At 51.5% G+C, this 23,747-nt stretch overlaps 6 protein-coding genes across 6 annotated transcripts; 4 read left to right on the forward strand and 2 right to left on the reverse strand.

Annotated features, from left to right (window-relative positions):
• Positions 1 to 189: 189 nt before the first annotated feature.
• On the reverse strand, positions 190 to 7,432 carry EDD37DRAFT_580617 (polyketide synthase). The gene is made up of 3 exons (XM_062814412.1): positions 6,993 to 7,432; positions 672 to 6,933; positions 190 to 617 (listed from the first exon to the last, which is right to left on the reverse strand). The coding sequence occupies exons 1-3, from the start codon at positions 7,268 to 7,270 to the stop codon at positions 573 to 575; spliced, it is 6,585 nt and encodes a 2,194-aa protein (XP_062667680.1). The 5' UTR covers positions 7,271 to 7,432; the 3' UTR covers positions 190 to 572.
• Positions 7,433 to 13,356: 5,924 nt separating this feature from the next.
• Positions 13,357 to 15,388, forward strand: EDD37DRAFT_636233 (uncharacterized protein). Its single transcript, XM_062816968.1, has one exon. It carries the CDS (start codon positions 13,613 to 13,615, stop codon positions 15,311 to 15,313), a length of 1,701 nt encoding a protein of 566 aa, XP_062667681.1. The 5' UTR covers positions 13,357 to 13,612; the 3' UTR covers positions 15,314 to 15,388.
• Positions 15,389 to 15,598: 210 nt separating this feature from the next.
• Positions 15,599 to 16,856, forward strand: EDD37DRAFT_496337 (cell-cycle control medial ring component). The gene is made up of 2 exons (XM_062813400.1): positions 15,599 to 15,949; positions 16,007 to 16,856. The coding sequence occupies exons 1-2, from the start codon at positions 15,839 to 15,841 to the stop codon at positions 16,667 to 16,669; spliced, it is 774 nt and encodes a 257-aa protein (XP_062667682.1). The 5' UTR covers positions 15,599 to 15,838; the 3' UTR covers positions 16,670 to 16,856.
• A 1,313-nt stretch (positions 16,857 to 18,169) lies between these two features.
• EDD37DRAFT_652157 (uncharacterized protein) lies at positions 18,170 to 19,927 on the forward strand (the record flags this gene model as incomplete). The annotated part of the gene is made up of 1 exon (XM_062818432.1): positions 18,170 to 19,927. The coding sequence occupies one exon, from the start codon at positions 18,170 to 18,172 to the stop codon at positions 19,925 to 19,927; it is 1,758 nt and encodes a 585-aa protein (XP_062667683.1).
• Positions 19,928 to 20,431: 504 nt separating this feature from the next.
• EDD37DRAFT_636236 (uncharacterized protein) lies at positions 20,432 to 22,023 on the forward strand. The gene is made up of 3 exons (XM_062816969.1): positions 20,432 to 20,592; positions 20,647 to 21,051; positions 21,119 to 22,023. The coding sequence occupies exons 2-3, from the start codon at positions 20,917 to 20,919 to the stop codon at positions 21,896 to 21,898; spliced, it is 915 nt and encodes a 304-aa protein (XP_062667684.1). The 5' UTR covers positions 20,432 to 20,592; positions 20,647 to 20,916; the 3' UTR covers positions 21,899 to 22,023.
• On the reverse strand, positions 21,981 to 23,433 carry EDD37DRAFT_496386 (enoyl-reductase I). The gene is made up of 3 exons (XM_062813401.1): positions 23,151 to 23,433; positions 23,021 to 23,103; positions 21,981 to 22,971 (listed from the first exon to the last, which is right to left on the reverse strand). Exons 1-3 carry the CDS (start codon positions 23,191 to 23,193, stop codon positions 22,105 to 22,107), a joined length of 993 nt encoding a protein of 330 aa, XP_062667685.1. The 5' UTR covers positions 23,194 to 23,433; the 3' UTR covers positions 21,981 to 22,104.
• Between the last annotated feature and the right edge of the window lie 314 nt (positions 23,434 to 23,747).

The following is a 23,747-nucleotide window of genomic DNA, read 5'->3' on the forward strand; positions in this document are numbered from 1 at the left end:
CATGGACGATCAGTTCACTCCACGTAACAAGTTCCCTTCCTGTTCGAGATGTTGCTCGCGTGCCGTGATCGTCGTTAGCGTAGGGCAAGGTTTGAGCAACTGTCTATCGAGGCCCGAAGGCGAGCTGACACCCGGGTTGAAGAGCCAGGCTGTATCGACCCTCATTCGAGATGCGTTGAGAAGCATATCAGTGACTTTCGTAAAGGTGGTGTGCATTAGACTTCAGAGCTATGAATGACATTGATGGGCACTTCAGAGAAGCCCTAAACATCAAATAGGTTCAAGGAAAAGAAAACAAAGTCCTGGTCACGCCGCTTGCCCTCGTCGACCAGTATGCAACGCCCGCGCCGTGAAACAATCCCCAGCGTCACTGACAATCTAAATTCTGCCTATACTCCCAAACGCTCCTGAAAATGCCCAGACAAGAAACAACAGGGGCCAGAACGCTACCAAACCCAGTATGTACTGATTTTTCCCTGGGGGCCTGATGCAACAAAGCCGTAAAGTGTCAAAAAGTTCTACATCCGCTTCTATCAGGTATCTCGTAGCATGAAAATGTGGTCGCTCGTCCTCTACATCAGCAGAGACTCGCGGATGAATTGACCAACGCCCTTCGCCTGGAAAGTAGTTAGCTCATGACCAAGGTCGGGATAGTTAGACTGTAGACTTACCACTGGAGGCTTCATCATTGTGAAATGGTTGCCGTTGACGGTAACCATCTTGCAAACCTCACCACCCAATAGTTTGTCCCACCCATTGGGCCCGAAGTCAGTTCGGTTCTCCAAGAGCCATTTCATGCTCTTGGGATCATCGGCCTGTGGCGGCGGTTTCTTGTCGCCAGGCTTGCCGCATACACCGTCAGTAGCCCAGATGAGCAGGGTTGGTGGTGCCTTGAAGTCACGTGTAGACTTCAACTCTGGACGATAGGCGGTCAAAGCCTTGATGCTGTACTCAAAATGAGGTAGCAGCCAGTTGGGTGTCTTGCCGGTTCCAGTTCCAAGAAGACCGATCTCATCGAAGAAGTGATGGAGACGTGCAGGCAAAGGCTCCAGTCTGATGGGGCAAGGAGAGTCGATCAATATCAACTTCTCCACCGAGAAGTTCTTGTCGGGATGCATTTTCTGAAGGTCAGCCAGTTGTCTGGTGACTTCGTAGGCAACAACACCGCCGGCCGACCATCCTCCAAGGATATAAGGACCAAAAGGCTGTCGGCGCATAACTTCCTCCATGTAGAGCTTGGAAACACCTTCGATGCCACAGGTGTAGCTGGTGGGATCCTTCATGAAGGGACAGTTGAGACCATAGACGGCCAGGTTCTTGCTGTCGATGGCAGGAATGGAGACATATGAGGTCGCGGATCCTGATCCATCAGGGAAGAGAAAGAGGTTTTTGGTCGCAGTCTTTGGGTTGCCCTGCAGCAGAACCGACGTCGCAGGAGGCATTTGGATGACGACCTCGACAGGAGGAGCGGCAGGAGCCACAATCATGTTTTGCTTCACCTCGGTCTTCGGGACAGGGGCAGGGGCAGGAGCTGAGGCTGAGATTCGGGCCGGACCAGGTGCTGGGGCAGCCTTTTGCTTCTCGAGGCCAAGAGCTTTGCGCAGATGGCCAAGCGAAGGGTTGTCGGCAAGGATGGTGGGGTCAAGGTCAATCTCATGCTCCTCACGAAGCTTGCCGAGGACAGTAAGAGCCATCAATGAATCCATGCCCAGGTTGCTGAGATCGGTTGTGTCGGTAATCTCACCAAGATCCATCTCCATCTCTTGCGCAATCACGATACGAATGGTCTCGATCATGTCACCTCCATCGGTAGCGGCGCTTGGGGCTTGGGCGACAGCTTCAACAGCAGCAGACTTGCCATGTTCAGCCGCTTTGTTTGGGAAATCCTCGGTGTCGGGAGTGGTAATCCCGGACTCGACAGTGTCTTCATCACTCTCGGAGCCTGAGTCGGCGGAAGAGACTGAGCTTGCATCACCGGCAGGGACAGCCTCAGGAGCTGACATTCCGCTGAGGTGCTTGCGCAGAGCACCAACTGAAGCGAAGTCGGTGAAGAGAGTGCTTTCGACCTCCAGCTCAAGATCTTCACGGAACTTGCCAGAGATGGTCAACGACATCAAGCTGTCAACACCCATGTCGGCCCATTGAATGTCGTCATTGAGCTCGTTCTGCTCAACATCAATTTCTTTGGCAATGATGTCAAAAGCACGGGCAACGAGACCGCCAGATGAAGCCTTTGGTGGCGTTGGTGCCTTGATCTTGGGTGCCTTGACTGACTTCTTGACCTTTGGCTTGGGAGCTGGGGCGGACACAGTAGCTTGAACAGGAGCGGCGGGCTTCCCAACAGGGCTTGCAGCAACCTTGGAAGCCGCTGGGGCAGCTGAAACAGAAGCCTTACCGGCAGCGGCAGCCTTGGGTTTGGGCATCATGACATCCATCAATTTGCGAGGGATGCACTGGAAGCGAACAGCACCCGCGACACCGATAACTTCCTTGTTCTCGTTGAAGACATAGACGTCACCAGCTCTCATCTTACTACCAGCCACAGGTTGCATCTTCACGTAAGCAAAGTATTGCTTGTCGTGCTTGAGAGGTTCCGTGAAGCGTAGGTTGCCCCATCCATGGGAGATGTAGCATTCTTCCATGCGGTTGACGGTAGCATTGACGGTGAAGCCAGACAAATGACAGGCGCTGTCAACGTGGTAAGGGCTGAAGAAGAAGTCGCCATCGTTGGGACCAGCACGAAGCTTGATGGTGCTGGTGGCTTCAAATTCGGGGCCATCGAAGATGACACTCTGCATACCTTGGTAGATATCGGAATAGTCGACCAGAGCACCGAAGAGTTTGTACGCCATTGACCGGCTGACCTTGTCGGCTTCACCGTTCTCCATCTTGTGCTTGAGGAGGTCGATCCTCGACTGGATGAGGTATGAGGTCTTACTCCATTCCTCCTTCCAGGCGGCGGCGTCCTCGAATCGGATAACGCATTTTGCGTGGACGACATCCTTCTTTCCGTTATTGCTCGTCACATTGAAGTCGGCCTTGCGTGCATCCATGTCAATGGTCATGTTCATGCGGAAGATTTGACTCTCTGGCTGGTTGATGTTCTTCAAAAGGAGAGGTGCAGGGTTGTCCATGCCACCAATATTGATATCCACCTTCTCGCCTGGCGCCACCAAGTCCACACCGTAGTTGATCAGGGTGTGGGCAATATCGACGTAAAGAGTAGATGGACAGAGACCACTACCGTTGACTAAATGACCCGCGATGACAGGGAACAATTTGGGATGAGCGAAATCAGATTCAGCGACGATCTTGACAGTCCTGCCTTTGACTTCTTCTGAGACGATGCCTTGGACAGAGGTAGAAAGGTATTTTCGAGCCTTGACAGGAGCAGAAGGGGCAGCGGTAGCTGGAGCTGGAGCGATGGCCTTGGGGTAGTCTCCCTTGTGGATGAGCCAGTCGCCTGAGTATTGAAGCCAGTAATTCTTCTGGTCGTATCCGTAGAAAGGCAGGTCGTTCAGGACGCGTAGGCTCTCATTTTCCTTGTGGAAGGCGTCCCAGTTGAGAGCTTTGCCGGCAGTGTAGAGACCAGCCATTGAGGTCGAAATGATCTTCCACGGGTCTTCGTCACGTCGCATGGTCGCCAATGTCGGTGTAGACAGGCATGACTTGATCATGCTGGCGCAGAGGGGATGTCCGCCAACCTCAAGCCAAAGAGAAGTTTCGCTGATTGTCGCAGATGACATGCCAGAGGACAGACCACCAACAAAGTCAACGGTCTTGCGGCAGTGCCTGCTCAGATAGAAAGCGTCAAAAACACCACCAACGCTGACAACATCGCTGAGGAGAGGCGAGATGACTGGAACACGAGGGGCGTGGTATTTGACAGCAGTGGCCAACTTCTCGAAATCTGCGAGAATTGGATCGACCTGAGAAGAGTGGAAAGCAAAAGGCAACTTCAGTTTGGTGCACTTCTGTCCAGCATCAGCCAACTTCTGTGCAACAGTGTCAATGTCACCCATGGTCCCGGACAGGACGGTATCCGAGACACCATTGATGCAGGCAATCTCAATCTTGCCCTGGCTGTTCGCAACAACGTCTTGTAGACCACCAACAGGAGATCTGACAGCAAGCATGGCGTGTGTGCCGGCAGTGCATTTCTGCTCAAGAAGCTGTGCTCGCATACCTACCAAGTAGATAGTGTCTGCAATGGAGAGTACGCCTGCGGCTTGCAGAGCGGCGTATTCGCCCAAAGAGTGACCAATCACCACACTGGGAGTGACGCCCCAGGTAGCCCAGAGACGGGTGAGAGCCATCTGAATGCAGCACATTCCAAGCTGCACAATTGTAGGTGGCAAATGCTGAACCTCGACTGATCCATCGATCAGAGGCATGATGGATGGCAAACCTTGTCGAAGAGCAATCTCGTTGAACTCTTCAATGTCGTTCCGGAATTGCTTCGAAGTCTCATAGAGCTTCTGACCCATTCCGGTGTACTGAGAGCCCTGACCAGTGAACGCCATGGCGATCTGAGGAGAAGCGAGGGGGATGGGGTTGTGGGTTTGCTCCTGGACAGCCTTGAGAGATTGTTGCAGTTGGGACATCGACTGCACGGGGAATGCCGCTCTGTAGTTGTAATGCGATCGCCGGGCAGTCACGGTGTATGCAAGATCAGTCAATCCGACATTTGGGTTGCTGGCAAGGTAGGCCTCGTACTTGGACAAGGTATTCTTGAATGCGGCCAATGATTTGGCGGATACAGTGACGACCTGAGTGGAGCGGGGATCTGAAGTTGGCTCGACGGGCACTTCTGGACCATCCTGCAAAAGCATCGCAGTGTTACCACCAGCTGCACTGAAGTTGTTGATGAAGACAGTACGCTTGCCTCCGGCAGGCCGGGGGAATGGGGTGGTTTGGAAAGCGATGTTGACATTTCGTTCCTTCAAGTCCGGCGCGAAGTTCTTGTTCATCTGCTTCTTGATACCAGTATGAGGTGGAATCTTGCTCTTTTGCAACATCAAAAGCACCTTGATGAGGGCAGAGACACCAGATACAGCCTCACCGTGACCGATGTTGGACTTGACCGCACCAACATATAAAGGTTGATCAGGACGTCTGCGACCTTGTCGCGGAGCAAAGACAGAGGACACTGACTCCATTTCAATGCCATCACCAGCTTGAGTACCAGTTCCGTGCATCTCAACGTAGTTGACATCATTGCAGGGGACGTTGCATTCCTTCAGGACCTTGTCGAACAAGAAAGATTGGTTCTCCGCGCAAGGGTGGGTGATGGAAACCGCCTCAGCAGAGTGGTTGGTGCCAATACCGCGAACGACTCCCAAAATGGGGTCTCGATCTGCCATAGCATCGTCCAGACGCTTCAGAATGACAGTGCAGACACCATCACCTCGGCAGTAGCCATCAGCATCGTTATCCCAAGTTTTGCAAGATCCTGTTCGTGAAAGGAAATGACCTCTACTGAGACCGGAGAAAATATCGGAGTTGGTGAGGACATTGGCGCCACCAGTGAAAGCAGTGTCGCATTCGTTGGCTCTTAGAGCTGTGATTGCCACGTTGATGGCAGCGAAACTGGATGAACAGGCGGTATCAACTGAGAAACTAGGTCCTGAGAACTTGAAAAAGTAGTTGATGCGGCCAGGTCCGAAGGCGCGCACGCCTCCAGAGATGAAGTACGTATCGATATCTTGTGCGGCATTGACCTCACGCCAGTCGTCGGAGGTCTGACCATAGAAAGTACCAATTCTGTCATGCTTGGTGGATGGAGTTCGGCCAGGAACAATACCCGCCATTTCCATGGCCTCATAACCGGTTGCAAGCATTAATCGCTGCATGGGATCGGTCTGAGCGGCTTCACGAGGAGACATGTTGAAGAAACGGGCGTCAAAGAGACCAGGCCTCTCAATGAAGTTGCCGAAAGGTGTGTGCGAGGTGTTCTTCTTCTTGGATGTTGGATCAGTGTGGGTATCCACGGGAAACCTATCCGGAGGAATTGGTCGATGGACGTCCAAACCTTTTTCAAGCAATTGCCAGAAGAGCTCATTGTCCGCAGCATCTGGGAAACGGCCAGAGTAGCCGACGATTGCGATGTCAGATTCGCGCTTCGAGTTTTGAGTGCCAGCGGCCGCAACTGTGTTCCAGTGAGACTGGTCCTCCAGAGTCACGTTGGGGGTGACAGCTTTCAGAGCCGACACGACACTGCTGGAGAGGTTGGTCGGTCCAACGGCGAAGACCTTGGCCTCTGACGGTTTGCCGGAGGCACAATACTTCAACACTTTATCCCATCGGAGAGGCTGAACAACAACTTCTCTCAGAGCACCTTGGAGGAGCTCGTACCCATTGGCACCGGGAATTGGTTGGCCAGTGACACTGGAGCAGACCGGATATCCGACGGTAGTGTTGCCGAAGATGGCCTTTGTCTGTGGACGTAGGATCTTGTCCAAGTCGGATTGAGAATGCAGGTGAGACGCGTGGTAGGGAGCGTATATCGATACAGGAGCATTCTTGTGCGTTCGGAAGAACTCTGAGTCTTCAAAGAGGCTTGCTTTGGTCGAGGGAGGACCACTGATTGTGACAGAAGTGGCCGAAGACGCACTAATCCATAGTTTGCTTGTGGGTGATGTGCCCTTCTCTTTGTGGAATGCGTCCAGAGCCGCCTGCGCAGATTTCTCGTCCGCTGCAACAATGGTCGACCATGATAGAGACTTAGAGTCACCCTCAATCTGCTCCGCTACCCTTCCTACGTGGGCGCCAGCTCTGAAGGCAATTCGGACGGCTTCGACGGCCAATGGAACGAGAGCCGTCAGTGAATCGGCGGATGCGATTGCTGTTGCTGCGATTAAACCGGTACATAGACCGACCAATCTTGCGTCTGCATTATGAGGAATATATGAAGGTGTTCTCTCCTCGAAGGTTCTGTGTAGCGAATGTTAGGAGCGCGTGTGCGGAGTTCAGGGGTCAATGGAAAGACTGACCCAATGAAATGAGTGAACTGTGATATACAAACGAGAGCGCTCTCAACGGCGGCATCTTTTGCTTCGCCTCTGTAATAACGATCGACTAACTCTTGAACGGTGGAGAAATTAGGTACTGCTTTTGAAGGATGGGATCGGTATTTGTTTTCGACTCTGAGGGCGTCACCAGCTCTTTCCAGGAAACTCTGTAGTAAAACATCGTCTTTCCGGGTAAAGACCTTGGTGAAGAACGCCCGGCAGTCAGCCGTTTGGTCGCCGAAGACGTAGACCTCCTCCATGTTGCTGGGTGATGAGTCGACGAACTTCCAACGAGCGTTGCTTAACGAGGGGGAGAAATAGGAAAAAGGGAAAGTCAGAATATCATATAGGAGATGGGGGCCCAGTTGTCGCGGCAGGTTTGAAAATAGATCGATGACCCATTTACTGGTAGGTGAAGTGACAGCGCCCCCTGGTGTGGGTCGTCAAGGGCATGCACGAGATCTGCGCGCTGCTGGAAATCAAGAGCATGGCAAGCATCCAAATCTGGAGAGGCTGTTCTCGCGGGCCTCGAGTCTTGCGGTCATTGAAGTGTCCCCACTGGCTTGGGCGTTGGCGAGGCGCGATTGTTTCCCTAACCCTAGTCAGTGGTTTTCGGCGCCCGAATCTGGCAACAGCTTGAACAGGGGCCGGATCAACATGAGACACATTCCTTGTGTGGACCAGGGCTAGAGGGTGGTAATCTTACCAAACGATACCGCTGCGCGCAGGGTCGCCTGCTCCAGGCCTCCCACCCGTAGTTGTTGGCAAGGCCGACCATTAAGGATAACCTATCATACGCAGATAGACAACGTTTTTTCTTTGTCGTTTGAGGCGAGCTTGGCCAATGCTCAGCCGCAATTTGGGGTCGGACGTTGAGAATAATGATGTTGTGCTGAATAGAAACAAAGGGCTGGGTGAGAGTTTGTCTTGCATACACGAGATGCGGTTGCTGCAAGCACTTTCTTGGCTGCGACCGGAACCAAAGGCTGCTCCTGCCGCAACCATGCATTGGCACTCTTTGCTGCTACCCAACGTTCTTTCTTCGGTTCACATTCTGAAGGCTGATCAACGGCACTGCATATGCGACTCTGTCCTCCTTTCACTCAAATCCTCGATTATTGCAATGTCTATGGGCGATATTGCTACACTGTGCCAGTCCAGCATCGAATAGTCCTGCACCGAAGCACAACACCAAGACCCTAGCGAGGCACGCCAGGGTATCAAGATTCAAGAGGGGGCCTCAATACAAGACAATACGGGAATGTAAAGACAAATCGAGCACGGGTTGACAAGACGTCAAAAACCCAATTCTGCATCCCTGCTGGGCGGTTGAGGCTGAGAGATGGCCCTATGTGGCGGTAAAGAGATTGGAGAAAGAGGCTTATAGGACAAATCTGGGGATCCGCCAGGACCTCAATAATGATGATCGCATGACGTTCATCATGCTCATTGTTTACCCTTCGACGTCCTCACGACTGCATTGTTTATTTACGAATTTCGCTCGAGTTTCGAGTATTGTGGGCTTTAGCAACTGTCAATGATGAACATGACTCCCGGAGATTCCAAGCGGAAAAGCAGAGGGTGCAATCAGCATAGGACGTCCGCGCCCAAACTCCGTCCACCCAGACAACAATTTGGAGCTCGTGCAAAATGATCTTTACTCTGACCACGACCATAATGTACCGTGGAAATAGGAGGTTTGGAATTGGTCACCATTTGGCGGACTCTCCCTCACATGGACAAGAATCCTTCTGCTGAAGCTTCCCAGGTGATTTGCTAAGGCGGAGTTGGGGACAAATCAGCGGTGGACGATACTCTCTTGGCCTGTGGGTGATAGGGGAAGGGTTCCAACGCTTGGGCCAGGGTCACAGAATGGGTCAAACATGCCTGAGGTCTGTTCATTTTAACCTCCGTTTAGCGTGATGTTACTCCTCCCATCCTACAAGGAGGGCCTGGTGTGATATCCTATATTTGGTCCTGCCGCCCTGACGCCATACCTGTTGTGGCCGGCGGTCTCTTTCCAAGCCTTTTAGGCTAACAGCCACAGAACAGGTCGTCTAACATCTCCCCTTTAAACCGCGGTAAAGTCACGCCAGGTGTTCGGCGAAGCAAAATGGATTCCATGGCAGGCTTCAATGCGCCTTGCCCGGTGATTCTTCGGTCCACTTAAGGCGTCGTTCAGGCATCCTACCTGAAGTCAAAAATGATATTTTGTTTGAGGTGTTCGTGTCGACGAAGGTTTGTTTGCCTGGTCAGGGTGAAACGACAACTTTACTTGTATATCCACAACAAAAGATCCTGAGATGGGATTGATCACGATTCGACTACGCCGTTATGGAATACACAGCTTCGTCATGCTGCAGGTTGCAATTTCGAGATTCTGATTGATAAGAGATAAGGGATAAGGGATAGGGGCTCGCTTAGGTGACCTTGGCCATCGATCTACAATCCCAGTCCTTTCCATTCCAGGTTGCAAGTGGAAACCCTTTTTCCCCCTTCAATTCGATGACTCCACGAGTATGCTCCCATGTACACTCAGTTCCCAAAGTAAGGATTGCCCGCTGGACAACCAGAGTCTGGCAGTTCCGATAGTGGTGACACGCATTTTGCGTACTCGTAAAGTCACCACCCTGGATGCATCGACAAAGTCCGGCATTGGCATGCCAATGAAAGGTATCCCTTACGGCCGGTTCCTCAGCCTCGTTTCGATGGGTCGACAAGGCCTGGTGGAGTTCGATTTAAGCAACCACGAGTATCGCAATCTTCCGAAGCCCTACCCGACCGATAGTGGCGGGCTAAGTACATTTGATCTTTTCTCCTACCTAATCGATAACCGGTGTACCATAGTACAACTATGTTTGGTTCCAGCCTTGAAAGCATATGTACTCCGTACGAGGTAACTTACTCCTGCTTAGGCAAGCCGAAGCACATTATCAGTCCGGACAAGCGAGATATCTGATTGATAATGTAAGTCGGCAATAGGGATTAAATGTGACCAATGCATGCTCAATCCACAGTCTATAGTCCACCTTGTTTAGTCGGTTTGCTCACCTGATGGACGCCTCAAAGAGGTCCTTGTGGATTATCCACATGATGGGGTGCGTCGTAAGTTGACTCACGCAATCGGCGTTGTATACGCTCGTTCTGGCCCTCGACTCGATCATAAATCATGAACAAATCACTTGTCCGATACTATCAGGCCATGCTCCCGAGGCGCGGACCCTGTCCATTGCTGTCCGCCACTATTAGGCTACCACTCACGGACAAAGACAACGCATGTCCTAGGATCCCTTACTTTCGACAATCGGGCCTGGGGCCAAGAAAGAAGCGAAATATAATCGTACTAGGTTTGGATCCCAGATCCCTGGACATGGCCTTAACAGAACAAGTGTCAGCATAACGGACCAGTCGCAGCGAATTCGTTTAATTGCAAGCAAGCAAGCATATCAAACCACCTCACACCTGGGGAGATTCGCCGGTAGCCATCGGCCACTTGTTGCTGATTCAAAAGTCAGCATGCGTCCTTCAAATTGTCCGGATCCTCGTGTTTGCCACATGAGAGTGCTATGCCTGAGTATGGATTATCCTCGAAGATGTGTACATTCCCCTTTGGGCATGCAACCCGATGTTGCTGTTGTGGCCAAGTCCTCGAGACTGGCATGCCATGCAGATCAACCGCGATTTTGTTGGAAATATCGGTATCAGATCCTGCGATGTGTTCTCCCTGCCTGTTCTCATCTTTCTGCCTGCTACATTCCCTACGCGTCTTTTGATTGCACAATCCAATGGTCCGGAGCGAAAACATCATTCCCGCCAAAGCAGTGTCTCCAACGTGGTGAGTGGTAGCCATGGCTACAAAGCAAGGCAGAAGACCGGTAAAAGCGTCTATCCCTGCCTTAGGCGGCCGAAACCTGGGACGAAGCGATGCACGGCATCATTGCGAGTGCCTCTCGCACACAACAGACCTGGTTTGGTTCGATTACAGTTTTTGAGCAGAAAGGAGCAAGCTACCATTAGTCTGCGGCCAGACCCACCATGTTGCGCACATTACACTGTCGGTTGCCGTTGGAGACAGTACCATATTTTCGACCTGCCTAATGTCTGTTCCAAGAGGACGTTCCGGCTCGAACGTTGTACGGGCTGCTGCTGTCCTTTCTACATGCGACACGATGCCCGCTAGGCAATTCCTGCCGGGACCTTGCAGAGTTCCAATTCACGGTCTTGGACAATCTTGTCCTCCAGCTTCATCACTTCACGGCCCAAGCCGTTGCACAAACCAGTTCCAACGCATGTAAAGAGGATTTATCTGCGTGAAACCAGACTTGTTTTGAGCAATAAGGGCCAGGAACTGCTGCACACGCTCCATTGCAACATTGCACATGTGCTGTGCTCCGCTGCACCACCGGAGGAAAACAGGATTTGATTCAATGAAACGGTAAGAAGAGGCAACCGGTCCAACCAAAACCGGCACTGTCAGACAAAGAGTCCATTTACCCACTAACTTGGGTAGCCAGAAGCTATGCAGGGGCTACACAAGTTGCATTCTAACATATCCATGGCGTCGGAGGTGAGGGCTTTTTGAGCATGAAGGAATTAACTATTCCAGGTTATCTGTGAAAACCCAGATATCTATTGAGTAAGTACGTCCATCCACGTGGACAAGTTGTTTCACTCAGATCGGGCCACTTGTGCTGGACTGGCATCAGGGTAAGCGACTGGGTCTCCGAGTACGGACATTTTGAAGTGGTCTGCATTATTGGGCAATATCTCAACCACCTGTCAATGCACGATAGCCGTGAATGACATTTACCGGCGATCTGGAGCCATGCAACTCGACAATGGACCAACCGGTATTCTTACAGCAGGTTATTTATATGCTCCTTCGCTATCACGAGGCAGGAATCGAGAAGGAATGGAAGGAATCTGACAATGACACCGGTTTGATAGGTCCGGGGTTCCTGCGTGTTTGTAACACCCAGGGATATAACCTCACAATAGGATGCACTGCTCATACATTTTCGTGCGAAGTAGCTCATATCTTCATGGGTCTTGCGAAATTCTCTTGTCATCTTGACATTGATTCCTTGCAAGTAACCATGTACATGCATGGAGCCACACGGGCGCGTACCAGGAATATCAAGCTGCTCTTATCGCTGGCACACCAAGAACTTGAAGGGAAATCCTAGTGCATGAGCTACATGCCCGGATATCATTTGCATGGATCGGCCTCTTATCGTGGCACAATGTCTCCGTATGTCATGCAAAAACAGGAATTCACCCAATGCGATTGCAATTCTCTCGCCGGGTTTCCCGCGTAAATGCATCATGTACAGCTATGCAGGCTTCATCCTGACGTAGACCTGCCTAATGTGTGCCGTGCATGAGATATCAAGGCCCAATCAAGCGTGACCAGACGCAGCCGAACTCCGCGACCAGATTGGCACGATGTCATAGGACGTTATCGGCAAGGTTCACATCCAAACTAGTGTTGGGCCGTCAAAGAAAGTTGCAAGGCGTTTTAGTCCTACAGAATTCTTGGGCAGTATAGATGAAACGTAGCTGGAGAGGATAAGACCACGGAATGAACCGAAAGTGAAACACTACACAGTACGTTGACTTTGGGTACAACATAGCTTGGTATAGGTATTCGGTGGATATCTGAGGCATTGTGGGATGGAGAGCCACAGTGCTTAAGATAGAAGCAGAACAGCCACATGGGCGCCGGAGATGCATTGTCATTTGGTGAAACAAGTAGATGGATCGGAAGCTAGAGAGTGGGTTTCTTGGGGCCCTTGGCAGAGGCGCAAGCCCCTAAAAATTGATTAAACCAATGCCCGGAGCTGCAAAAAGGGGGTTGACAGGCTTCCCCTCTGGCACGCCCAAACGAGGCGCTGCTCTCCTCTGAATTAACTTAGCGAACCGAAAGAGGTCCTGCAAGTCACCAACGAGAATGAGTCGGCCGATAAGGTACTTGTCCCGCAGTGAATAATGTCCGCAAAAGAGAAGTACTTCGTTGCGAGATGAGGGTTCCTTAGGCTTCCTGATTCAGGCATAGAGCATCGCCTCGCTCACCGTCCATTCGTCCCAAATACCTCTGACTCGCAGGCTTGATTAGGTATGCTTCATGGAGGCCTTGGTGATGCATCCGCCACGTCTCAAGGTCGTAAAGCGAGGCGTATGCTGCTGCAAAGTAATCCGGTTTTAGTAGCCTCGTAGGAAGGAATGTAAATGGAAGCAATCTGGGCATGACCTAACTTAACAAAGGACATCGTCAGGTAGCTTTTCAGGAAGTAGACATATCCGGCATCATTCCTTTTGATTGTTCCTCTTCCCCTCACACTCCCTTACTTTGTTAACGTATTTGACGTTTGCGCACCTGACGCGTTCCTCCCTCTGGTGTAAAAAACTTACTTCATATTATAAGTTAAATCTACACACGGACGCTCTCGAACCTCTCCACTAATTAACTTACGACGCCAGCCTCCTCTCTTTTTCCAATTGCTCCCTATTTCCATTCACTTACTCGTCTTTTGCATGATACGTCCACCAGGTTGCGGTCTCTTCCAAGTTTGCAGGTCAATTTGCCTGCCACCAATTGCACAATGACCAAGTTGCACAAGCAGCCTCCACCGGCCTATACAGGTAGACCGAATTCGACGATCACTCTTCAGTCCGCAGTACCTTATGAGAGTCTGCCGCAGTCTACACAGCAACCTGTCCCAGTGACGACTGCGCCGACCACTGCTTCCAACAATGAATTTGCGCCGACCAATCCATTTTCTAATGCATTCTCACCTCAATCAGGTCCAACCAATGGACAATCTTCCCCCTTTTCGCCGGTGTCACCTATCGCCGAATCGCAACCCATACAACGACAATCGCAATCACAAAGCCTTGCGCCAACTTCACAGCGAGGATCGGGGGACTTGCAACGTGTAGACGAAGAGCCGTACCCAGAAACCAACGTAGCACCAATGCCCCGAAAGCCGGTTAGGGTAGCCAAAGACATGCACGACGGGGCTCTACCCCCCGTGTATAGGCGACAGGCGTCAGATAATATCCCTCCGGCGGAACTCGCCCAGGCCTTGTCAAGTGCTCAGGGATTGTCCAGTGTTCAGGGATGCAGGAAGTGTGGAAAGAAATTGGGGGAAGGACATACCAATTGTGGTCAATGCGGCAAGCGTAAGACGAGCGGGTCAGCAACTACTACACCTGCTGCTGCGACTCCCGCTGCTCATACGAGGAACCCATCTGAGGAGATAACGTCTCACCAGTCGAGACCGTCGGAAAGCACCACCGCAGGACCGTCTAGTTCAGCAGGCTCGTCTCCAGGAAGATCATGTTGCAACAAATGTGGCAGATACAAACGACCAAGCTCTCTCGCCAGCCAGCAGTCTTCTCCTGAACAAGGCCGGTTCTACGCTGCCAGAGAGCCGATGCCGATGGCGAGTCATCCGGCTATGAGAGCTTACCAGGCTGGTCTTTCCATTCAGCCAGTCACGGGCCCACCTCGAAATTCGGTATATCCACAAATCGACGTGATTCCACCGTCCGCCACCACGTACAGAAACTCGCTCAAGTCTCCATTCACGTTCAACGAAGATGATACTCCTCTGGTCAACAAGCCGATCGCGGAACGGACCCCGTCCCGCAATAGCTCCTTGATCCGTTCTTTGTCCCGCAGATTCAGCAGAAAGGACAAGAACAAAGACAAGGTTTATCCACAACCTCTCCCTAGCCAACAACTTGCGACCAACGAAAATCAATCCGGTGAGCAAAGCGCGGGAAGACTGATCAACATGATCAGCAGCGCCATGCAAGGACCGGTCAACGACCGTGACGCAAACTACTCGAGGCTCGGCGAGGGCGAGCAAGACGATCGTCCGATGACTCCATTCTCTTTCGTTGACGGCAAGGACGAGCAAAATGCATTCGAAATGGTCGACCTGCGCGAGCAAGAAGAGGAATCTGGCCAAACAAGCTTGAAGGCGGTAGTCAACCATGCCGTTACCATTACTCCGGCCGAAGAATATCCTCCGGTCCTGCAGGACACGATTGATGTTATTTCCCGACCTAGAACTGCGGAGGCTACAGGTCAGAACTTGTCAGTACCTGGCGCCGACAGACCGCAGATTACCAGGTTCAAAAGTTTGAGAAGTGGTGTTTCGAGGATGAATAGTACTGTCAGCCGATCTACAAGTCTGAAGAGATTGGGAAGTTTGAAAACAGTTCATCATAATTGGTACAGGGATGATATGGCAATTGAGGGTGCTACGGGAGAGCATATGGTTGCTGCTTTTTAAGCCGGTAATGTTTAGTACCGGGTATGAGTCTACGTGAATCTTAGCGATACCAATTTGATTGCTTCCATGCGTCTATATCTGCTGCATTGATTCTACAAGACTAACTTATCATGATTCTGAATTCCTTGGGACGTGGTGAAAAGACAATAATCTGCTTCACAATGGGCGGTTGATCGTTCGGTTCACAGCCTTGCATGTTTCTCCACAAGTTTCTCATCTCCGCATGGCTTTGACCTCAAGTGATGTCAGTCGCAGATCTTCCTGCTGCCGTCTGCCACTGCGACTCCCACCAATGTTTGCACCCGTCATTGAATGCCATCCGCCATAATAGGTATTCTTCCATATCACATCTCGCGGACTTCACTAAGTATATTGCACAGCTATACCACCGAGTGCCGTGCCACACTGAGATAGATTTCCGAGCAGAACCCCTAACCGACTTCGATCGATCACAACGTGGCAGCCTTCGCATTTCAACACGCTCTTGGGCGTCTAGAAGAAGAGCGACAAGCTCGTTTAACGACCATGGGCGATTTACAATTCGCCAAACAATTCCTGACGTCTCTCGACAACAAACCTACAAAGTACCAGCCTGATCATGTCTTCGACCCCAAAACATACCAGATGCGAATACCTGTACGTATCACTTTGTGACCAGTGTCATTGAGCATGCTAGACTAACAATGATACCAGTACACCCTCCCCAAACTATCAAATCCACCGCATCCTGACCCGCCCAAGACGAAACCCCTCCAAGCACCAGCACCAGGCTCCCAGAGCGCCAGTCCCACAATTACCCTGAGCTTGAAGTCTGCACGCAATCCAAACATGACATTGACGCTACCCTCTGTAGATCCCAACAGCACCACGATTCAGGCTCTCAAGGAACAGACACAGTCACATCTAGGCGGCTCGACGGTCGTACAAACCGACAAGATCAAGATTCTGTACAACAAGAAGCCCATCCCACCGTCGAAGAAGACCGTCGCTGATGCGCTGGATGGGAAGATTGCGTCTGGCGATGTCGAATTTGGGGTGATGGTCATGGGTGGCGCTCCTGATCCGCCACCTCAGGCCCCGCCAGAGATGGCAGCAGCACCGCCATCCGAGAAAGCGGCTGTCGAGGCGGAAGGGAAGACAGCTGAATCGACTACATTGCAGGATGTAGAGACGACGCACCCAGAGTCAGAACCAGTGCAACCAGGCGAGACGAGTGGAGAGAAGGTGCTGCACACAAGTGAATTCTGGGATGATCTGCAAGGGTTCTTGGAGCAGAGAATACGGGATCAGGCTGAGGCGGTAAAGTTGAGAGGAGTGTTCGAAAACGCATGGAGGAGCTCAACTTCTGCTCCTTGATACGAAGACCTATTCATGAGCAGGAATGACCGTTGTGTCAGTGGATGGCTGATAAATGGCGTCGAAGCAGTGGGGCATATAGCGGGAAAGAAAAGGACCGCCTATGCATCCAGCATAGCAGCGAAACTCTCTGTGGCGACTCAGTCTAGCCAGACGATACTGCAGATGTTCTTACAACATGCGCATTGTCCAGGTCTCTAGGACCCAATTCACAAAACTACCAAGACTTACGGCTACAGAGCGCGGGATGTTCAAGGCATTGGCAAGGCGTTGACAATTGATGGACACTGCTTGATTCGTTGGTGAACACAAGGCTTGTGCAAGTATATGATACGTTTCAAGGCATACAGATTGACTCCGGAAATGCAAAGCAGTTAAGAGTCCACGCTTATATTCACTACTACAGTCTGAGATGCTGAGGCTGAGACAATGGTTAGCTCAATGTGGCCTCGGCTGGGTCTAGGTGCATGATGATACGAGGCACGCTCGAAGTCGATCCGGAGTTCATGAGGCCCAAAATTGGTGCATTTTAACATGCACGACTTTCGTAACCGAGGCCAATGCGCTTCGCCAAAGTTCTGCGCCCAATTTTCACCGTTTCTGGAACATCGGATGAAGCGAGAATTACCATTCCTCGCTAAAGCAAAGTTTCAACCCAGCCAGGCACTTTAGAGTCTACCCATTTCCTCACCTCACACCCCTGCTTTCACGTCAAAAAAAACCTCTCAATACGCCGATTCAATGTCACTTGCAATTTCTTGGGGTTGCGGGACATACAAGCCACCTAAGAGAGTTGGCTGCATCAACCAGCTAAGATCGATAGGCTGATACCTGTCACGCTCAGCAGCACGGCATAGCTGACCTTCGCCGGACCAAACGTCCCCTCTGCAGCCGTTCAAACTTCGCGTGCTGGATGACCCAACACAAGAACTGAGAGGGCTAAGTAGCAATGGGTTGGGCTCTCCTTCCAACTGCTAGTTGGTTTTCCACTACGGCAGCTACGTGGGAGAAATAGAAAATCGTCTCTGCTGCCTGATGCCTCTTCAGCCTCACGACAACCCAAGGCAGGTTTCTGCCAAGACCAAACCGCATTCCAAGGACGCTTATGCAGGTCTGGAGGGTGAATACGAGACGGTCAGGCTGGAAACGTCCAGTTGCTGTCCTAATGTTGCCAACGATGCTTCCAGATCAGGTTCGCCTCGTCTAATAAGTTAGATACAGAGGTCCGTTCTGGCAGTCAGTTGCCTCGCTAAAGGCAACTTCATGCAGGTTTCGCTAAAGAACCATGGATGATTCGATCATTCCAGCGGGTATCCCGCCCGTGGCTGCCTTTTGCCATGCGCATGAGGAGGTGCACGCAACGGAGTACAAAACTCGCTGGCCCAACAAAGGAAAGGACTATATTTCACGTCGGTCCGCCGTGGGAATCGTTCTTTCTTCGAGATTTCCCACGATTTGAGGTCAGGAAAGAAGCTTGCGAGCTCGAAGAACCCCAGAAAGATGGATTATAGTCACTATCCGCAATACTACTCGGAGTCGATAAGTCTGTCGAATCATTCTATACAGAAACCCATACCCCAATTCCACGCCACGGAGACGCACACCCATGATACATACGATACGAAGCGGGTCAAGGCCATTCAGAGCACCTTGGGATTGAAGCTCAACATTGTCCTTTCCTCGGTGTTCAGCCTCTCCCTTATGTCCCTGGCTTCGGCGCAGAGCTACATGCAATTCATCTCGTTGGGGTATGCCGCGTACGCCCCAGACAACAGCCGAACTGCTGCGGTTAACGCAGTAATTGCTGTGTATGGTGCCATTACGGGCATGGCCACGAGGATGGCCGTCACTAAATGCCTCAATCTCGTTTCCATCAAGGCATTGACCACCAATGGGAAATTCATCTGGGGCGCGAAGACCTGGGCGTACATGTCTCACGCCAATGGGCCTTGGTACACTCTCGGGCCACTGTTCGCTGCCGGCTTGACTGCGACTGCGGTGATCAGTATTCTTCCTGCCGCGGTGGTTGACGCAGGACACTACGTCCATTTACAGATTGCTCCTAACTTCCAACTCAACGAGATAAGTTGCATGCAAGGTAATTCGATCTCACCGAACGTATTTTGCACAGGGTCTGCGTTAGCAGCCCTCCTCCTACAATCCTACTCAGTCGCCATCAGTGGGTACGCGCGGAATTCCAACGGGCCTGAATTGAACGTCATGGGCCATATCAGTTCGAACCGATCTTTGGGCTACCCGTGGTATTTGGTCAACAACAACCTTGCTGAGTATACCAAATACAACGTGTCTCGTAGAGGCTTTCAGCACGCCAACAAAACAGCTTGCGTATGGGTCCTGGATGAAGTGCCCATCAGATGCTCCTTTCTCAACTACACGGTGAATGATTCTGGCCTGGAAGTCAAAAGCCCTTACACTGGCCAGGTCTTTTCCCTCGAAAACAGCAGCATCGTGCCTCCACAAGGAATGATGACCCAAACCGTGGGGTCTATCGCTGAAATGGCAGGGGTGGGTGTGTTTGACAGTGTCATCACGGCTGAACCCTATATCAGTACTGCCTTTGTCTGTACGAGCAGAGAACTCAGCGAAGTCCATGTGGGAAGGTACATCACAGCAGAAATAACCGAATATGTCACTTATGTGGACATTGCAAATGACACTACTTGCGAGCCGACTTACGACCTCCCGACCACAGAGGGCGTCAGAGCTTTGATCAACGACATGGCGGGCGGGATGTACCAATTTGCATCCGTCGATGGGTCGAATACCCTGATGTATAGCTTCAGCCAAAGTTATTTTGACATCAACATACCAATGTTCAACGACTCGACGTCTATGTTGGAGGATGGTATGGGCTCTTTTCTTGCTCTAATGCTGTCGAACATCTATGCGGACAGCGCTTTCGACACTCCCAACTCTCCAAACACCACGAGAGTCAATGGAGGTCTCATGTCCAACACTGTGGGACTTGGGAAACGAAGCCGACTCTATGCGTGGCTGATTTTTGCAGCATTGCCGCTGCTGGCGCTTGTCACAGCGATTTTCATGCCACTGGATTACACGCCTTCTTGGGATGTGATGAATCCAATGGACGCCCTCGCAACGGATGCCATTATCGATGAGGCTGTCGCTGCGGCAAAAGGTAGAAGTAGCGGCATCAGACTAGGTATGGTTGATGGACGGATTGTCGCCAGCAACAGAAATCTGCCAACCCGTATCTCGAAGGGTGACGCGTTTTGATTTAAGGTATGCGCACGAGAATTTCAAATAAGTGGAAGGTCCAGCAGCATGGTAATGTTGTGGCTTTATGATTCTTTTGGGGTTCTCCTCGATGTCATGATGTTTATTAGCTTTGCTCTAACACACTCGTACTCGACAATATTCCGAAAGATTCAGTCTATGATAGCCTAGCCTAGCCGCAAGTACTGACCTCGGGCAACAACCAACATCCTTACTGAGCATGTCATGGGCCTACGAATACGCACAAACTTCGACTTTACTCATATCACATAATTAGGCAGAGGCGAGGGGTATCAGCACCCTGACTGTGCTCGGCTTCCCCTACTTGACCAGATTCCCTACGCTGTGCTCTAGATACACTGCCGAAGTGTTCTGGCTATGGTAAAACTGAGTGGTTCCAGCAGAGCCTCTTCATACCTACCTAGGTATATCTCTTGCTACAGCTCGATACCATCGTAGTGCGTAATGACCCACTTTAACGTGGAGTGCTATAGTTCAATGTGAGCGATTTGTTTTGCCGGTCAGTGCTGATGTTGTGCGATAAGTATGCCAGGATTGGATCGCGACAGCCAGGGCAAAATGGCATCTGCTCTCATGACCCCGCGTCCACCATGGCAGTCTGTCTCGCGGTCGGATATCAATACGAGAAATCGTTATGAGATAATGTGAGGCAGACTCGAACCCGGGCGACAACCATCACCCCGCTGAGCATGTCATAGGAATACGGAAACGCTCATACCTGGGACTATGCCCTTTTCACATCCCCTGTAGGAGGATATATCTGGGACCAAACATCTTGATCAACCCTCGTCGTCTCTTAGCCTTGCTTGCAACCCCTACGCTGTGCTCTACGTACAGTCCCACACGTATGATACTGAACGATCTCCGAGGCAGAACGCCGTCTCACTACGCCATCTGCTGTTCCGACCTCATCAGCGCCGGACATACATCCAAGGTCAACCTATCGCCTTCTGCACTGGACGTCCAAGATGCGCACAACACGCTCCAAGCGACTGGTAGCACAGCTACCACTGCTAGCATGGATCGAGATCCTGGAGATCATGGCCCTGGTCCAGTCGCTGCTAGTCTTGACGAACGCACTATGGAATTGGGGCTTCTTGCTTGTACGTATCCCTTCCCCTAGACACACCGATCATCGACGTAAACACTCACGTTCTCTGTGCGGAGTAGTTCGATACCTCTTCGCTCAGCCGCGCACTTTCACTTCCAGGGTCAGGATCTGGTAACGCCACCACACCAGCGATCTACGACTGGTACGAAGCGCACTACACCTCCATCTGCTACGGCATGTGGAACGACCACGTCTTCAAGTCTGGACGGAACATGAGCGCAGGTTCTCCACGGTCCTGTGCCACCCAAGCTCTCGGATACACATTCTCCCTTGCGCGTGTGTTGTCCGAGTCTGAAGACCTTGCAAAATCGACAAATACAACAGTTCTCAACGCACTCGCGTCGTACAGCACAGTCGATCTAAAAGCCCCGGTCGCCCTGCTTATAGTCGGGATCATTTTCACGGGCTTGTCACAGGTATTGTATCTAGACACCATTCTCGCGCTCGTGGCCACGAACATGAGGGAAGAGCGTCTGATAACGATGCTGCGTGTCGCCTTCTTGTCGAGTATACCCGCTGTTATCACGCTGACGATATCCGCGGCCAAGATCACTGCGCGCGCGAGACAGATTCAATCTGGACTGTTCTCGAAAAGTGTGGATCTGAGGTCAAGTGTGACGGTATTAATAAGTGTCAAGGCACATTTGGGAAGCGGGTTCTATTCGGCGACATGGACTGCGACGGGGTTCATGTGGTTGGCGCTGGCGTTGGAGGTGGTCACGGCGTTGAGGATCGCTGGAGCTATGAATAGGCAATGCACTACGAGTCACGCGACAAACTCGGAGCCAGTCGTGCATGGGAAGAGGGATGTCTATGCCGAGGTGAAGATGGAGATGTAGACGAGGGAGGTTGCGCCGAGGGCATGGATGGAGGACAAGTCACAACGTAGGTAACTGAATGCAAAGACAAACAACGAGCTTGCTTACAGATACCTGGGAAATTGTCATCGCAATAAACTTCAATCATTTTCCTTCAGATCTCAGATTGTATTTGATCAGGTCTAAATCTCTGGATATCTCCTCCAACGCCATTCCCACTCCACTGTCTACAGCTTACTTTGAGGTTGATAATACTTGCGACTCCGCTCAATGGCCTCGATGGCCTCGTTCTCAATCCTCCTCATCAGCTGTTCACATGTGGGGATGTCATAGATCAGACCGATGACTTGACCGGCCGTCCACACGCCAAAGTCCTTGTCCCCGTTAATGAAGACTTCACGACCACGCTTGCCCGACACGTATGGAGCTACTTCCTCGAATTTGCCGCTTTGACTGCTCTTTTCGATCTTGACGGCTTCTTCTACGACCTTGTTCTTGTACAACCTCGAAGTGTTCTTCCAACGTCTCAGGACAAGTTCCGTGTCATGTTCCGAGGCATCGACGATGGTCTTCTTGATGTTTTGGTGGATCGGTGCTTCGGCCGTGCACATGAAGCGTGTGCCCATGTTGATGCCTTCTGCTCCCAAAGCCAACGCAGCAGCCATGCCCTGGCCATCGGCGAAACCACCGGAAGCGATGAATGGGACCTTCAGCGATTGTCTGGCCCTCGACAGGAGGATGAAATTTGTGATATCTGACTCGCCGACGTGGCCGGCGCATTCGAATCCGTCAATGGACAAAAAGTCGACGCCTAGCTTGACTGCTGACTGGGCGTGTCTGATTGTGGTACACTTGTGTAGGATGATGATCCCGGCGCTTTTGAGCAACTTGATGACAGGGCCGGGAGAGTTGCCTGCTGTTTCTACCACTTTGATTCCTTCGTCTATGCAGACTTGCGCATACTCGCCATAGGGAGGAGCGTTCATTGTAGGGAGGAGGGTGATGTTGACTCCGAAGGGGTTCTTGGTCATGGTTCTGCATTTTCGGATCTCCTTGCGCAGATCTTCGGGAGTCGGTTGTGTGAGAGCTGTGAGCTGGGAAGGTGTCAGTCGGGCGTTGTTGCGGCGAGACTAGATTACTTACGATACCCAGACCGCCAGCATTGGATACGGCTGACGCGAGTTCAGCGTATCCCACCCATTGCATTCCACCTTGGATGACCGGCACTAAGAGGGTTAGTCGAACGATTGCGACAACGTTGGAAGAACCTTACCTTTGATGCCGAGTTGGCGTGTGAGTTCAGTGTTGAATACCATGTTCGGCAATGTGGCGCAGGCAGGCAATCTTTCAGGAAACAGGGGTCGGAGATGGAGCAGGTGGTGATAGCGTAAGACGAAGGGATAGCAACAGAGAGGGTTTATAGAATGTCAGGTTCACAAAGACATATAGAGAGAGGCAGTCAGATCATGCGGTTGCCAGAACAAAGCATGACCCGAGGTGGTTACAGTCCCAAACATTTGAGAATCGTGGGGAGTAACGCTTCTGGGGACCGGGCAAGCCGGGGACCGAGGTACAGGCTAATCTACGGGTAGTAGACAGTAGACATTCCCCAGCGTTTGAAGGATGGCCACGTGGATGGCTCCGTCCACAACTCGATCATACTGCTCACATCATCCAGAACCATGTCCTTCCTGCTGACAGCCGACATGAAGAGGTCTCGGGGAGTAGTGACCGTATATAGAGGCCGATCGATGTTCCTTAATGCCTTGGGCACCTTATGTTTTGCTTTGCCTTCATCACCGAGCTGCCTTGGGGCCTGGAAGAGGCTTGCGTCCGTATGAGTTGCGACATGCTCGTATTTGGGTCGTCA

This window comes from Exophiala viscosa, assembly GCF_022695815.1.
Source record: "Exophiala viscosa unplaced genomic scaffold EDD37scaffold_9, whole genome shotgun sequence".
NCBI lineage: Eukaryota > Fungi > Ascomycota > Eurotiomycetes > Chaetothyriales > Herpotrichiellaceae > Exophiala > Exophiala viscosa.